The sequence below is a fragment of the Aotus nancymaae genome, unplaced genomic scaffold (genome assembly GCF_030222135.1).
Source record: "Aotus nancymaae isolate 86718 unplaced genomic scaffold, 86718_ANA_hifiasm-v0.15.2.pri h1tg000028l, whole genome shotgun sequence".
NCBI classification, from domain to species: domain Eukaryota; kingdom Metazoa; phylum Chordata; class Mammalia; order Primates; family Aotidae; genus Aotus; species Aotus nancymaae.
Window position 1 is genome coordinate 12,306,995 of NW_026988441.1, and position 16,658 is coordinate 12,323,652.

General features: G+C 52.7%; 1 protein-coding gene across 1 annotated transcript; it reads left to right on the forward strand.

Annotated features, from left to right (window-relative positions):
- The first annotated feature begins 1,650 nt into the window (after positions 1-1,650).
- Positions 1,651-14,836, forward strand: GSK3A (glycogen synthase kinase 3 alpha). The gene is made up of 11 exons (XM_064381268.1): positions 1,651-2,070; positions 4,078-4,265; positions 7,072-7,155; positions 7,324-7,434; positions 9,389-9,519; positions 9,606-9,712; positions 10,996-11,093; positions 11,174-11,269; positions 12,014-12,200; positions 12,539-12,631; positions 14,155-14,836. Exons 1-11 carry the CDS (start codon positions 1,788-1,790, stop codon positions 14,226-14,228), a joined length of 1,452 nt encoding a protein of 483 aa, XP_064237338.1. The 5' UTR covers positions 1,651-1,787; the 3' UTR covers positions 14,229-14,836.
- Positions 14,837-16,658: the final 1,822 nt, after the last annotated feature.

Here is a 16,658-nt window from a genome sequence, read left to right on the forward strand (position 1 = left end):
ATGTCGAAGCACTCCCCTCAACCCCCACCCCAAAAAAACAAACCAAACGAAAGCAAATTAGTCGGGCGTGGTGGTGCACGCCTGTAGTCCCACCTACATGTAAGGCTTGGGCAGGGGTATTGCTTGAGCCTGCAAGTTCGAGGCTGCAGTGACCTATGATCGCACCACTCCCCTCCAGCCTGGGCAACGTAGCGAGACCTTGTCTCAAACAAAGCAAAAATGGAATGGGGGTTCAAGACAGAAATTCTTTTTTTTTTTTTTGAGACGAGTCTCGCTCTTGTCGCCCAGGCTGGAGTGCAGTGGCGCGATCTCGGCTCACTGCAACCTCCGCCTCCTGGGTTCAAGCGATTCTCCTGTCTCAGCCTCCTGAGTAGCTGGGATTATAGGCACTCGCCGCCACGCCCGGCTAATTTTTGTACTTTTAGTAGAGACAGGGTTTTGCCATGTTGGCCAGGCTGGTCTCGAACTCCTGACCTCAGGTGATCCGCCCATTTTGGCCTCCCAAAGTGGTGGGATTTTAGGCGTGAGCCATCGCGCCAGGCCCAGAAATTATATTTCAATCTTTTTAATGCTCCAATCAGCTTCCTGGTGCTAACCACATTGCTAGGAAACGCTAGACTGTATCCGACGACCAGTGTTCTGAAAAACCGCCGAAAACTTTCTTTCCTGAATCCTTTGCAGATTTGGGGGGGGGGCAAGAGAGGGGACATTTTTTTTTTCCTGATCTATGATCACCTAGAACTTAAAGGTGCTTGGCTCCATTTTCCAGCAGTCCTTGATCGACCTCGGCTCTTTCGTAAAGAAGGACCTGGGGCGAGGAAGAAGGCGCTGAAACACTTTTAAGTCTCTCCAGGGAACTGCTGCAGCCCCTAAACTTTTGCTCACACGCCCCCAATGGTGGCCACTGGACTCCGCTTCCCGGCAAGCCTCTGCAGACTGGCCTTAAAAAAGGTCAGGTCTGGACTATTCCCCAGCATGCTTGGAACTCTTAGGCGATCCCGCCCCCTTAGTCAATAGGGAGGATGCCTGGAACTCCATTTCCCAGAACACACTAGGGCTCTCTGTGGCAACTGCTCCGAAGCCTTGGTGTTGACTACACTTCCCGGCAGGGACTGCGGCCTAGCGTACCTGGGAAGGGGAGCGCGAAACCTACTCCATTTCCTCGCCCATCTCCGGAACTGCGGTAGCCACTTGAGGCTTAGAAACAACCTGGGACACCATTTCCCGGCGTGCTCTAAAAATCTCTTCACACCTGCAATGCGGTGAGGGCGTGGCGACGACTCCATTTCCTGGCTTGCATCACGGCCGGAGATCCGCAGGTTCACGCGCGCCGACTTAATTTCCCAGAGCGCACCGGGCTCTGGGACGCATACACAGCCAATAGACTGAGTGAGTGGACTCTGTTTCCCAGCGGCATCAGGCTCTCTGCTTCCCAAAGTCCTTCAGGGTTCCCCGTAGTACAGTGGGCTGACAGATTACCCTGGACTCCATTTCCCGGCGTACAGCGCGACCCGTCATTCCCGTGGTACTCTGAGGCTTTTGTGGACTTCATTTCCCGGCGTGCCACGCGGCTCTCTGTGCGGGCCGAGGGCGGTGACGGCGGCGCGGACGACAGCCGGACTGCATCTCCCGGCGTGCCCCGCGGCGGGCGCTGGGCCGGAGCCGGAGCCCTAGCCCGAGCGGCGCGGCCTGGAAGAGGCCGGAGCCCGGGGGAGGCGGCGGCAGCGGAGGCGGCTGGGGCAGCCCGGGCAGCCCGAGCCCCGCGGCCTGGGCCTGCGCTCGGCGCCATGAGTGGCGGCGGGCCTTCGGGTGGCGGCCCTGGGGGCTCGGGCAGGGCGCGGACCAGCTCGTTTGCGGAGCCAGGCGGCGGAGGCGGAGGCGGCGGCGGCGGCCCAGGAGGCTCGGCCTCCGGCCCAGGCGGTACCGGCGGCGGGAAGACGTCTGTCGGGGCCATGGGTGGGGGCGTCGGGGCCTCGAGCTCCGGGGGTGGACCCGGCGGCAGCGGCGGAGGAGGCAGCGGAGGCCCCGGCGCAGGCACTAGCTTCCCGCCGCCCGGGGTGAAGCTGGGCCGTGAGTACTAGCGGCGCCCGTGTAGGGTGGTGATCAGGGTTCCTAAAGCTCCTCAGACATCCGTCAGGTTCTTTCATATGCTTAGATAGGAGCGCGAGGTCACTGTGCCTCCCTAAACCGAGGATCCAAGTCTTCTCCCTCCCAGAAAAAGGGGTCTTGGGGTTACCATCTCTTGGATATCAGAATTACTCTTGGCCTAGAATTATTAACACTTAAAGAAACGAGTTACAAGTCCCTGTTCTTCCATTATTGAGGTCTTGGGTCCTTGAGCCGTAAGAACAGGTATCTTACGTTGCTATTCATTAGAAAACTGGATCAGAGGTCACAGTCGCTTGCAAATGGGGAGCTAGAGTTATTGTCTCCTGAGAGAACAAGAATAAGACCATACCCCGAAAAAGAGGGATCTGCATTCGCTGTCCTTCAAAAGATGGGGATTTGGAGTGAATATCACTTAAAAGCAGGGCTTTGAGGTTACTGTGTTGTGTACCCAAAGAATAGGGCCAGGTCTTTCCAAACCTGGTGCTCAGATCATCTTCCCTATTAAAATCAAGACGTGGCGTGTTGAGCTGTACCCCAATGATGAGAATTAATAGGTACTGCTTCTTCGATATAAAGACATTGGGAGTCAGCATATCCTTCAAACCAAGTCCATAGTCCATGTTTTAAAATACATGGCTTGGTGTGTCTTCTTTAACAAAAATGGAATGGAGCAGGGTAGGTCACAGTTTCCTATAGAATATGGATCTAAGATTATACTTCTTTAATAACTGTTCTAGGGTATGGTGTCATTGGCTCTGAAAAAAAACAGTGATGTAGGGTTATCTCCCTCTGAAAGAACATGTCTCTGGCCCCTCAAAATGGATTTGGTGGCCGGGCGTGGTGGCTCACGCCTGTTATCTCAGCACTTTGGGAGGCCGAGGCAGACGGATCACCTGAGGTCAGGAGTTCAAGACCAGCCTGGCCAATATGGTGAAACCCCGTCTCTACTAAAAATACAAAAATAAGCCGGGCGTGGTGGCAGGCGCCTGTAGTCCCAGCTACTTGGGAGGCTGAGGCAGGAGAATTGCTTGAACCCAGGGCGCAGAGGTTGCAGTGAGCTGAGATCGAACCATTGCATTCCAGCCTGGGCAACAAGAGCAAAACTCTGTCTCAAAAAAAAAAACAAAAGGATTTGGTTCATCAGTTATTCAAAGACCCCTAAGAATGGCACCAAGGTTTGCTACCATCTGAATAATGGGAATTGAGAATTGTAGCTTTCCTTCAAAGGACTGAGGCTGGACTAGCCCCTTGATAATAGAAGTCAGGTTCATCATTCTCATAATCTGGTGCTTGTCCATTAGGGACCACCCACATACAGGGAGGGGTCTGGGGCTCTGGACCACACAGATGAAGAGGTCAGGTCAGTGTTTTTTCTAATCTCAAAGTACCAAAAAGTGAGGGTCAAGGCACTGGTAGGTATACCAGGAGAGGACATTCATTTCTGTCACTAAGAGCCAGTGAAGTTAACAGCTCTACAGGGGAGGACTTAGAGGTCAGTATCCTCTAGGCTGTGAGAAAGACTAGTGCTTTCCTAAAGTAGGAGTAACTCAGGGTTACTGCTCCCTTAAGTGGACGAGGTTGGGTCAAGCTTTCTCCAAATAGGAGGGGCCAGAGGGCAGAAGGTCAGAGTGGATGGAGTCAACATCTGGTGTCTCCCAATACCAAGATGGACCAGTGATCTGTTGCTTCCTAGAAGTAGAAATTTGGGGTTGACAACCCTTGAAGCAGAGAGGTTTAGGTATCAATATCCTCCCATGTGGAGGAGAGGCAGGATTTAAGGTTCCCAGAAAGGAAGAGAGGAAAAGTCACTGGGAAGGTCCAGCATCCACCTCTCCTCAAAGAGGAGGAAGGGACAAAGAGGGCCCCAACAAGCTTCCTGCAGAGATTTCCCTTCCTCCCACAGCCCCAGGATGGGGTGATGCGCAGACAGGATGGGTCAGTGGATCGTGTATCCCCTTTGTTCCCCAGGTGACAGCGGGAAGGTGACCACAGTAGTAGCCACTCTAGGCCAAGGCCCAGAGCGCTCCCAAGAGGTGGCTTACACAGACATCAAAGTGATTGGCAATGGCTCATTTGGGGTTGTGTACCAGGCACGGCTGGCAGAGACCAGGGAACTGGTCGCCATCAAGAAGGTTCTCCAGGACAAGAGGTTCAAGGTAGCTTGGGCGGGATGGGGATGGGGAGGTTTGGGAACTGGGCATGACTGGTGGGAGAACTCTAGTCAGACAGCTGAAGGCTTGGGTTTCAGAGCCATGGTCCAGAAGATAAAGAGGGGGAAAAGAGGAAATAAGACCTGTGGAAGATGGGAAATGTGGATCCCAGGAGAGCTCAGAGCTGACTCTTATTGGGCATTTGCTCAGTGTAAATGCTTTATAGGCAGGTTCTTGTCTAATTTATATAAAGATTCTCTGAGGGTAGGTACTATTGTTATACCCATTTTAAGTATAAGATAAGGAGCAGGAAAACTGAAACTCAGATAAGAGAATTGCCTGAGGTCATAGAGTACTTGCCCCAGTCAAGGCTACAATCTGGTTTCCAAGCCCTCTACCTTAACCTTTTGGTTACACTTTTTCCCAGAGGAAAAAGGCACCTGGCAGGGCTAGGCGGGTGGTTCTGAAGGTCACGCTCTGCCCAGGTGTTTGGCTGGTGCAGGATGGAATGGGGGTGCCCTGTGAGCTAGCAGAGGCCCAGGGAACTAGGAGGAGATGGAAGAAGTGGAAATTGAGGAATAATTGGTGTTTAAGGGCCTGGCATTTGGAGCTTAGGCTATCTGGATGTGGGAGAACTGAGCCTAGACTGGAAGGGAACCAGACCAGGGCCTGGATCTTGGCAGGGAGGGCTCTTGGGCAGGAGGAGCTCCAGGGTGTCAGAATTTGATTGGAGTTGGGTTCCAGAAGTGAGAGGGATGTGGGGGCAGGGAGTTCCTAGGCCCCACAAAGGAATAGAGAATGGGCAAGAATGCTGAGACTGCCTTCTGGGAAGAGGTGGAGGTGTGGAGTCTGGGACTCAGGATCCTAGCTAGAGTTCAAAGACCCAGATGATTCCAGGGGACCAGGGTCAGCTGGAGCTGGATGGCCACCACCTCTCTCTTGTTGCCTGTGGCAGGTAGGGTGGCAAGCCTCATGTGCCCACACCTGATTTTTTTTTTTTTTTTTTTGAGATGGAGTCTCTGTTGCCCAGGTTGGAGTGCAATGGCACGATCTCAGGTCACTGCAGCTTCTGCTTCCTGGGTTAAAGTGATTCTTGTGCCTCACCCACCTGAGTAGCTGGGATTACAGGTGTGGGTCACCATGCCCGGCTAATTTTTTTGTATTTTTATTAGAGACAAGGTTTTGCCACGTTGGCCAGGCTGGTCTCAAACTCCTGACCTCAAGTGATCTACCCTGTCGACCTCCCAAAGTGCTGGGATTGCAGGCTTGAGCCACTGTGTCTGGCCCTGATTTTTCAAGACAAATAAAAAACTGGATTTAGATGTGAAATTTTTTATTTTTTGAGACGGAGTTTCGCTCCTGTTGTCCAGGCTGGAGTGCAATGGTGCAATTTCAGCTCACTGCAACCTCTGCCTCCCAGGTTCAAGCGATTTTCCTGTGTCAGCCTCCTGAGTAGCTGGGATTACAGGCATGCACCATCATGCCTGGCTAATTTTGTATTTTTAGTAGAGATGGGATTTCTCCATGCTGGTCAGGGTGGTCTCGAACTCCTGACCTGAGGTGATCCACCTGCCTCAGCCTTCCAAAGTGCTGGGATTATAGGTGTGAGCCACTGCAGCAGGCCTTATTTTTTTTTTTTAAAGACAGAGTCTCGCTCTGTCACCCGGGCTGGAGTGCAGTGGTGTTATCTCGGCTCACTGCAACCTCTGCCTCCTGGGTTCAAGCCATTCGCATGCCTCAGCCACCTGAGTAGCTGGGATTACAGGTGTGTGCCATGCCACCATGCCCAGCTAATTCTTTTGTATTTTTAGTAGAGATGGGGTTTTGCCATGTTGACCAGGCTGGTCTCGAACTCCTGGCCTCAAGTGATCCCCCTGCCTTGGCCTCCCAAAGTGAGGGGATTACAAGTGTGAACCATCATGCCCAGCTGTTTTTTTTTTTTTTTCTTTCTCTTTAAAGCTGGGTGTGTGTGCTCATACCTATAATCCTTGAATTATGAGAGGTCAAAGCAGGAGGATTGCTTGAGGCTAGCAGTTCAAAACCAATCTGGCCAGCATAGCCAGGTTCTTTTTTTTTTTTGAGATGCCCAGGCTGGAGTACAATGGTGTGATCTTAGTTCACTGCAACCTATGCCTCCCGGGTTCAAGTGATTCTCTTGCCTCAGTCTCCAAGTAGCTGGGATCACAGGTGTGTGCCATCATGCCTGGCTAATTTTGTATTTTTAGTAGAGACGGGGTTTCTTTATGTTGGTCATGCTAGTCTCAAACTCCCGACCTCAGGTGATCTGCCTGCCTTGGCCTCCCAAAGTGCTAGGATTACAGGCATTAGCCACTGTGCCTGGCCCCAGCCAGGTTCTTTTTTTAAATAAATAAAGAGGCTGAGGCAGGAGAATCGCTTGAACCCGGGAGGTGGAGGTTGCAGCTTGCCACTGCACTCCATCCTGGTGACAGAGTGAAACTCCATCTCAAAAAATAAATAAATAAATAAATTTTATATTATCCTTTTTCTTTCTTTTGGAGGAAAAAAATCAGAAGAAAGGTGTCATTTGATTTTTACATGTCAGCAATAAATTGAATTTTTTTTTTAAAGTGGGCTGAAGAAAACACTTCTGTGGCCTGCGTTTAACCCATAGGCCTCCAGCTCATGTGGAAAGGGAACAGGCTGGAGAGAAGGAATTGAGGGATACTCCAGGGGACCTTGGAGCTGGGACACAGGAAGTAGCTGCCTGGCTCTGTTGTGGGGAGTGAGTGAGTAGAGATGGGGAGCCAAGAGAGTTTGTCGTATTCTGAGACTCTCTTCCTTAACCCCCAAGAACCGAGAGCTGCAGATCATGCGTAAGCTGGACCACTGCAATATTGTGAGGCTGAGATACTTTTTCTACTCCAGTGGGGAGAAGGTGAGACCTCAAGATGGTGGTGGGGTGCTCTACCTCGACTCTAGCCATTTTCCTGCCTGTCTGCCTTTCCCATGAGTGCCAGTCCCTCCCCCACTGCTCCCCGCACTCTTCCTTCCCCCTTCCTCACTCTTCTCACAGTGCCTCACACCTCTCCTTTGCTCCCTGCAGAAAGACGAGCTTTACCTAAATCTGGTGCTGGAATATGTGCCCGAGACAGTATACCGGGTGGCCCGTCACTTCACCAAGGCCAAGTTGACCATCCCTATCCTCTATGTCAAGGTAGGCCGGCAGGCAGGCTGCTGGGACCCAGGCCCATAAAGCCAGGGGCTCTGGAGCCTCCCACCTTTTATGGAATACCTCATCTGCATAGTTTATGTTCGCCTTTGGAGGCCCTGTGTTCCCTGCTGTTGTTCCCATAACCCCCAGAGATGGAGCTTGCCTAATATATAGGGGAGGGCCAAGGCAGGCAAGGCCTAACTGAATCAGGAAGGCAGACTGACCCGGGGCTTCGGAGGCAGCCAGGCACTTGCCCAGGTCCATATGGGGAGTCCAGTGGCACCAGAGATGTTGGGGTTAGCTCAGGATAAGGGAGTGGTGGGGACTAGGAATGCACAGGTTCAGCTGCCGAGGCCAGAGTCCGGGTCTTCAGAGCCTTGGTCGGGAGTAGGTGGGAAGGAGTTAGGGTTGGAGGAAGGTTAGCATCCACAGAGCCAGGAACTGATCTCCGTCCATCGTCTGTGCAGGCTCATTCCCCAGTGCCTGGCACTGTGCCCTGGGTGTTACAGACCTTCAGGAGGTGTTTGAATGAATGAATGAATGAATGATTGCAGCCCAGGGATGATATGGCGAACAGAGGCTGGAGCAGCCTGCTGCATTGGAAGGGGGTGGGTGGATTTGTTTGCTGGAGGTCACTTGGGGCCCAGCTGCTGCTCCTGCTGGCTTTACGTACCCGAGCCTGGGTGAGCCAACATGGGCCTTACCAGTGGTCGTGGCTGTTGGACCTCACCTCCCCGGAGGTGAACCCTCTGGTTTCGGGAATCTGTCCTGTGACTGCCTGCATAGGGCCCAGTGCTGAACAATTCCAGAGGCACTGTTGACTAGACCCAGCCCTTGCCCTTGAAGAGCTCTCAGTTTGGTACGGTAGACAGGCATCGTCACAGAAAATTAAATGAACTACTGCTGCCATACCAGAAGGAGCACAGGGAATTCTGGAAATGGAGGAAGCACCCAGCCTGGTTTGTGGGTGAGAAGGATCACAGAAGGCTTCCTGGAGGAGACTGACCAGGGCAAGGAAGGGGCCTCTTTGGCTGAGGGGGACTGGAATAAAGGGAAGGGGGCGTAGGAAGCAGTCCTGTTATTAGGAGCCACGCCCTGGTCTATCTAGCCCTGGGGGATGCAGCAGTGACTGAAACTCAAAATCCTGCTCTCATTCCCCTTCTGTTCTAGTCAGTGGGAGGGAGAATAGCAGGAAAATGGAGCTGGAGAGGGGGCAGGCTCAGGGGTGGTTTTGATTGTCGGATTAAGGAGCCAGTGGTTTTGGTGAGGGGGAAGCTGAGTGCCTGGCTCCCTAGCCTGTTTTATGATAACCTCCTGACATAGCTTTCTTATTCATCAGGCTTCTGCCAAGGGTTGTGATTAAAGCAGTGGTTCTCAGAGTGTGGTCCGGAGACCAGCATCGGTGCTGGAGAGCTTGTTGCAAATGGCTCATCCAGAACTGACTGACAGAAACTCTGAGAGTGGGGCCCAGCAGGCCCTGTTTTTTGTTTGTTTTTTAGACAGGGTCTCACTCTGTTGCCCAGGCTGGAGTGCAGTGGCTCGATCTTGGCTTACTGCAATCTCTGCCTCCCGAGTTCAAGTGATTCTACCTCAGCTTCCCGAGTAGCTGGGATTTCAAGCGTGTGCCACCACGCTCGGCTTATTTTTAGTAGATACGGGGTTTCACCATGTTGGCCAAGCTGGTCTTGGATTCCCGACCTCTACTAATCCACCTATCTTGGTCTGGGATTACAGGCATGAGCCACCGCCCCTGGCCAGCAGTCCCTGTTTTAACAAGTCCTCCAAGTAATTGTGGTGCACACTAAGATAACCAAGGGTTTCAAACAGGGGTTTCCCCAAAGCTGTGAAGGCAGCAGGGAGAGTGGGCCTGGAAGGGCTCTTCAGGCCACGCTGGTTGGGTAGTGGTGCTGTGTGGGGAGAGCTGGGCTGAAGTTCTGCCGTCCTGTTCCTGCCCCAGGTGTACATGTACCAGCTCTTCCGCAGCTTGGCCTACATCCACTCCCAGGGTGTGTGTCACCGCGACATCAAGCCCCAGAACCTGCTGGTGGACCCTGATACTGCTGTCCTCAAGCTCTGCGATTTTGGCAGGTCGGCTTGGGGCATGTTGGGTGGCTGAAGAGACTGGGGAGGATCCCCCTTACCTCGTGTTTACTCCTGCCTCTCTCTTCCCACAGTGCAAAGCAGTTGGTCCGAGGGGAGCCCAACGTCTCCTACATCTGTTCTCGCTACTACCGGGCCCCAGAGCTCATCTTTGGAGCCACTGATTACACCTCGTCCATTGGTCAGAGCTATGGGAGGGTGGCGGGGGGTAGTGACAATCTTGGAAGCTTTGGAGGGTTTTTTTTTTTTTTTGAGACAGAGTCTAACTCTGTTGCCCAGTCTGGAGTACAATGGTGCAATCTCAGCTCACTGTAACCTCTGCCTTCCGAGTTCAAGCAATTCTCCTGCCTCAGCCTCTCAAGTAGCTGGGATTACAGTCACCTGCTACCACGCCCGGCTAAGTTTTTGTATTTTTAGTAGAGACAGGGTTTCACTATGTTAGCCAGGCTGGTCTTGAACTCCTGACCTCGTGATCCACCCGTCTCGATCTCCCCAAGTGCTGAGATTACAAGTGTGAGCCACCATGCCCAGCCCTATTTTGGATTTCTCTGTGTGCTCTATGCCAGGCTTGCTGATAAAAGCTTAAGTCCTCACAAACTTAGAAGGCTGATGCTGTCAGATGCTCGTTTTACAGATGAGCAACCTAAGGCTTAGAGCTGTGAGGCTGTCTGCCAGCAGTGGCACCGCTGGGACTGGGCAGGGCTGGGATTTGAAAGCTGACCTGACTCCAGAGTCCATACCAGTTCTGGAACCTCCCTGCCAACCCTCTGTTCTTAGCTAGGGGGAAGGGCTGCTGGAGACCTTGGGGGGATCAGGAAGCAAGGCTTTGCCACCATGAAGGTGCAACTTGCTCCCAGGGCCTCTGTGTCCTTCCCTGTTTGTGGGGACGACTGCCATTTTTCATGCATGAGGGGAAGGCTGAAATGAGGGAATAAGCAAGAAAGAGTTTGAAAGGGAACATTCTGCAGCAGCGTGGGGAACTGTGTAGTCCCTTAGGTATGAACTCACATTGTGGGGGTCAAGGTACAAGCAGGGAGGGTGAAGCTGCCAGGTTGTAGCTCTTCCCATGGGAAGGATAGAAGTTGGAACAAGAGGAAGGCAGTCCAAGATTTAAGGCTGTACCTTCCTGAGGCCCAAAGAACACGGGTGCCTGTTGGCAGGTTTGGGCCTAGTTTGGTCTGTCATCTAAGGCTAGCTGCAAGAAAGAGCTCATTGGGGTCCTTAGCAGAGAAAGGCACTGAGGGCTGGAAACACATCTAGACTAGAGAGTGTAGCAAAGGCTTGCAGACCTTCAGGGTCAAGATCAGGCCAGTGTTTCTAGGCTTCATGTGACCTTGGGCCAGGTACTTTGTCTTTGAGAAAATGGGGCTCCTGACACTCTCAGGATGGACATGAGGAATAGAAATACTGGGAGGTTGGTGGCCCTACTCGCCTAGCCCTGACGCTCCCCCCATTTCCCCTCAGATGTTTGGTCAGCTGGCTGCGTACTGGCGGAGCTCCTCCTGGGCCAGCCCATCTTCCCTGGGGACAGTGGGGTGGACCAGCTGGTGGAGATCATCAAGGTGAGGGGTGGGGCTGGGGTAGGCAGGGGGTGGGGCTGAGGGGTGGGGCCCTTGTCTCAGACCCCTCCCTCTTTTTACAGGTGCTGGGAACACCAACCCGGGAACAAATCCGAGAGATGAACCCCAACTACACGGAGTTCAAGTTCCCTCAGATTAAAGCTCACCCCTGGACAAAGGTGGGGCAGGGCTCGGGGCTTAGGGCAGCATGACTGAGAGCCACTCCCCCTTGGAGGTCAAGTGTTCTGTGGACCTGGCCTCAGAATCATGGCTTAGGAGGATTTGGAGAGTTATCCAGGGATCTGTAACTTCCATGCAATTTCAAAGTTTATGGCATCTTTTTTTTTTTTTTGAGACAGAGTTTCGCTCTTGTTACCCAGGCTGGAGTGCAATGGTGCGATCTCGGCTCACCGCAACCTCCGCCTCCTGGGTTCAAGCAATTCTCCTGCCTCAGTCTCCCGAGTAGTTGGGACTACAGGCGCGTGCCACCATGCCCAGCTAATTTTTTGTATTTTTAGTAGAGACGGGGTTTCACCATGTTGACCAGGATGGTATCGATGTCTTGACCTCGTGATCCACCCGCCTCGGCCTCCCAAAGTGCTGGGATTATAGGCGTGAGCCACCGCGCCCGGCCAGTTTATGGCATCTTAAAAGTCAAGAACTCACAAGTAAATTCAAGATTCTAATTATTATGGAGGGGAAAAAGCTCACAGCAGGGCTTATACATTCCAGACCTGGGCTGGCTGCTCACCCGATACAAACTGATCTCTCCTTAGTGGTTGGGCCTCAGTTTCTCCATTTGGAAGGTGGGGGTGTGGGAAGTAGCCAGTCATACTTGCCACAGACACTGTGGCAGTGAGATAACAGGAGTATGCTAGTGACCAGGGCATCTCACCCTCATGACCCCTGCACCCATTCCCCAGGTGTTTAAATCTCGAACGCCGCCGGAGGCCATCGCGCTTTGCTCCAGCCTGCTGGAGTACACCCCGTCCTCAAGGCTCTCCCCACTAGAGGCCTGCGCCCACAGCTTCTTTGATGAACTACGATGTCTGGGAACCCAGCTCCCTAACAACCGCCCACTTCCCCCTCTCTTCAACTTCAGTGCTGGTGGTGAGGGCATAGCCTGGGATCTGGGGAGCAGGGCGGGGCCAGTCAAAGATTGTGAAGAGCTTGGTGTTGAAGCAGGAGTGGGGAGCTAAGGGTAGGGTACAAGGCAGGCGGGGGCTCAGGAAAGATGACCCCCGGATTCAGGGGTAATCGAACCTGTTTCAGTTATGCTCTACTGTGATCTGCCGTGTGCTAGGCTTTTTCTAGTTTTTCACTGAGAGAGGCCTGTGGCTGAAAGTGTCCACAAACAACTGGCCTTACCAATAGCTGGGTTCCCATTTGGTGCCCATCATAACCCTGCTGTAGGCTACCCTGACTGGCATGTCAATTGCTGTTTCTAGAACTCTCCATCCAACCGTCTCTCAACGCCATTCTCATCCCTCCTCACTTGAGGTCCCCAGCGGGCACTACCACCCTCACCCAGTCCTCACAAGGTAAGTGGGGGCCATCTGCTGGGGGTTAAAGCATATCTCCGCCTGGGGAGTGTGAGGCTGTTCTCTCAGTCCTGGGTTTCCTGAATGTAATTTTAAATGTATTTTAAATCGTTGAAATCTTGACGGCATACAAAGCACATCTTAAAACATGTGAATGACCACCTTTAAGGGGCATTCTTGTGCACATTTGTGTTTAAATGCCAGTGGGAAGGTCAGAGAAATAATGTTTGGCCTGAACAAACAGAACGTTGAATTTGTTGCCCAGGTGTTTTTTGTTTTTTTTTTTTGAGTTAGAGTTTCGCTCTTGTTGCCCAGGCTGGAGTGCAGTGGCTCGATCTCGGCTAACTGCAATCTCTGCCTCCTGAGCTCAGGTGATTTTCCTGCCTCAGCTTCCGAGTAGCTGGAATTACAGGTGCACGCCAACATGCCTGGCTAATTTTTGTATCTTTAGTAGAGATGAGGTTTCACCATGTTGGCCAGACTGGTCTTGAACTCCTGACCTTAGGTGATCTTCCCACCTTAGCCTCCCAAAGTGCTGGGATTACAGGTGTGAGCCACTGCTCCTGGCCATGTTGCCCAGGTTTAAAAATAGGGGCCATTTTATGTAAAAATTCAGATTTCCTGTTTCTCTTGGGGAAGAAAAAAATCAGATTGAGTAGCAATGGGCCCACCCATCCTCCTGACAGTAGACAGTGGGTGCTGGGTTCCAGCTGTCCCCTGCCTTTTTTTGAGATGGAGTCTAGCCTTGGCTGGAGCACGGTGGCACAGTCTTGGCTCACTGCAACTTCCTCCTCCTGGGCTCAGGTTATTCTCCTGCCTCAGCCTCCTGAGGAGCTGGTATTACAGGCGCACACCACCCCGCCCAGCTAATTTTTGTATTTTTTTTTTTTTTTTTGAGATGGAGTTTCGCTCTTGTTACCCAGGCTGGAGTGCAATGGCGCAATCTCGGCTCACCGCAACCTCCGCCTCCTGGGTTCAGGCAATTCTCCTGCCTCAGCCTCCTGAGTAGCTGGGACTACAGGCACGCGCCACCATGCCCAGCTAATTTTTTGTATTTTTAGTAGAGACAGGGTTTCACCGTGTTGACCAGGATGGTCTCGATCTCTTGACCTCGTGATCCACCCGCCTCGGCCTCCCAAAGTGCTGGGATTACAGGCGTGAGCCACCGCGCCCGGCTAATTTTTATGTTTTTAATAAGAGATGGGGTTTCACCATGTTGGCCAGGCTGGTCTCGAACTCCTGACCTCAAGTGATCTGCCCACCTCGGCCTCCCAAAGTGCTGGGATTACAGGTGTGAGCCACCATTCCCGACCCAGCTGCCCCCTTATATGGAGCCTGGTGTGTGACTCAGTTACCATCCTGGCCCTTTGGCACTTGAGTTTGCAACCCTTGACCTAAAGTGACAGCTTTAAACTTTTAATGCAGCATCTATAACAAGAGAATTCCTATTCTTGGGTAGGGGGAAGGGGTGTCTGAAAGGCAAAGACTAATTCTCTGCTCCTTCCCTCCCTCCCTCCCTCCAGCTTTAACTGAGACTTCAACCAGCTCAGACTGGCAGTCGACCGATGCCACACCTCCCCTCACTAACTCGTCCTGAGAGCCCCACCAACCACCCTTCCACTTCCATCTGGGAGCCCCAAGAGGGGCTGGGAAGGGGGGCCATAGCCCATCAAGCTCCTGCCCTGGCTGGGCCCCTAGACTAGAGGGCAGAGGTAAATGAGTCCCTGTCCCCACCTCCAGTCCCTCCCTCACCAGCCTCACTCCTGTGGTGGGCTTTTTAAGAGGATTTTAACTGGTTGTGGGGAGGGAAAGAAGGACAGGGTGTTGGGGGGATGAGGACCTCCTACCCCCTTGGCCCCCTCCCCTCCCCCAGGTCTCCACCTTCTCCAAACCCCCTCCCCTCCTGTTTCCCTTGTAAATAGAACCAGCCCAGCCCCTGTCTCTTCCCTTCCCTGGCCCCCGGGTGTAAATAGATTGTTATAATTTTTTTCTTAAAGAAAACGTCGATTCGCACCGTCCAACCTGGCCCCGCCCCCTCCTACAGCTGTAACTCCCCTCCTGTCCTCTGCCCCCAAGGTCTTCTCCCTCCTCACTTCACCCTGGAGGGCCAGGGGAGTGGAGAGAGCTCCTGATGTCTTAGTTTCCACAGTAAGGTTTGCCTGTGTACAGACCTCCGTTCAATAAATTATTGGCATGAAAACTTGCTTTCTGTCTGGCTGCCTATTTCCACTTAGGTGGTGGGGGCTGCGAGGTGGACTGTTCCAGGACAGAAGTGAGCTGCATCTCAGGTAGAGGGGCCATCCGAAGGCCTCACACTGTGGCTTTCTCTGCATGTGTGGTGATGAGCTTCGTCTGGCTTATCTGCTCTAGAGGCCTGGGAGGAGCCTGCCCCATGACCCAGCATAAATTATCTGCTTCTGCTTAGGGAGGGAGGAATGAACCTTCCAGAACTGGTGAGTGAATTGGGGATCAGAGAAGGGAAGGCCATGGAGCTTAAGAGACAGTCAGGACTTGAACAATGGACTGTCTGTCAGCCCAAGCTGCCTGCCGCTCTAGGGTCTAGGGGGACATGAGATGAGGAGGCGTTACTCAGGCCAAAACTCAGCCTGCTTGTAGACTCTGTTGGGTGGCCATGGCTGGAGGCAGAACCCTAGAAGATTCTAAGCCTTCATTTCCAAGTCTTAAACAGGGCACCTACCTGGTCCACCTGTTAAGGCTGCTGGGAAGTGACAACTCTGGAAAGGTTGGGGCAGAGAGCTTGACTTTTACCCACACTTAACACATGCTGGGGCCAGATGGTGAGGCATGGGTGGAAGGAAATGTTATCTTCTCTACATGGCACCAGCAGTGAGTGTGCCAGGATGCCCCAGAGGTGGAAGGGGGCCTGGGGAGGAGCACTGGGTATGCCCCCTACTGGATTCCACTAGTGAACAAAAAGGGAGGAGTTTCAAATGTTCCAGATGGAGTGAAGCGACTATTTGGGTGGAGTGTGGGCTCTCCAGTCTGCTTGCCCCACTCGAGGGGCATCTTTACACTACCTGGGATAGGACAGACCCTGTCCCTTCCTTGCTCAACACTACCTGGATTTTATCTGGTTTGTAGAATGAATGAATATACAGAACAAGAAGACTGACAAGGGGGAGGATGGCTGTTCTGGGCGAGGGGCAGACCTTGGGATTCTGGGACCCCTTCCTCCCTGCTACTCACACTTGGTCAGCCATGATGTCACTAATCTGTCTCTCACCCTCCTACTATTTTATGACCCCTTCTCAGGTCTGGGCCTGTCTTCTGCTGGACCACCTTTAGCCTCCCACTCATCCCACTTTGAGCCTAGAGCCAACATCCAGTTACAACCCTTCCCCAACCCTGAACTACTCAGCCCAGCTTTGAAGGTGTTCCTAAGTCTAGGCATCCCTCCTGGACAATTCCATCCCTGGCTGCATTCTGCCTCCCCTGCCTGAGCACCCTGGGCTGCAGGGGCCTGGGAGGAGCTTATCATGAATCACATGCATCCACTTGGGAGAGAAAGACTATTATGTCTGGGCACAGTGGCTTACACCTGTAATCCCAGCACTTTGGGAGGCTGAGGTGGGCAGGAGTTCGAGACCAGCCTGGTGAAACATGGTGAAACCCCATCTCTACTAAAAATACAAAAATAATTAGCTGGGCAGGGTGGTAAGTGTCTGTAATCCTAGCTACTAGGGAGGCTGAGGCAGGAGAATTGCTTGAGCGTGGAAGGTAGAGGTTGCAGTGAGCTGAGATTGGGCCACCACGGTCCAGCCTGGGCGACAGAGTGAGACTCCATCTCAAAAAAAAGAAAAATAAATAAATAAAATAAAGGGAGTGAAAGAGTATTATCCTGGGAAACCTCTGAACAAGGTGGGAATCTTCCTGCTCCCAAGACCTTTGATCTTTCAAGGCCCCCTCAAATTCCAACCGCTCTGACACTGGTTTACCCCTGCATAGGTCTCAGGTCTTAATCACTCAGTATAGTATGGGTTACAAATGTGGGCCTAAGGGGCCTCCT

Bases quoted from the DNA above. Each gene is read 5' to 3' on its own strand.
- GSK3A (XM_064381268.1), top strand. From the start codon at position 1,788: ATGAGTGGCGGCGGGCCTTCGGGTGGCGGCCCTGGGGGCTCGGGCAGG. The intron at 4,266-7,071 runs GTAGCTTGGGCG...TTAACCCCCAAG, and splicing joins TCCAGGACAAGAGGTTCAAG to AACCGAGAGCTGCAGATCAT. The intron at 12,201-12,538 runs GTGAGGGCATAG...TGCTGTTTCTAG, and splicing joins CTTCAACTTCAGTGCTGGTG to AACTCTCCATCCAACCGTCT.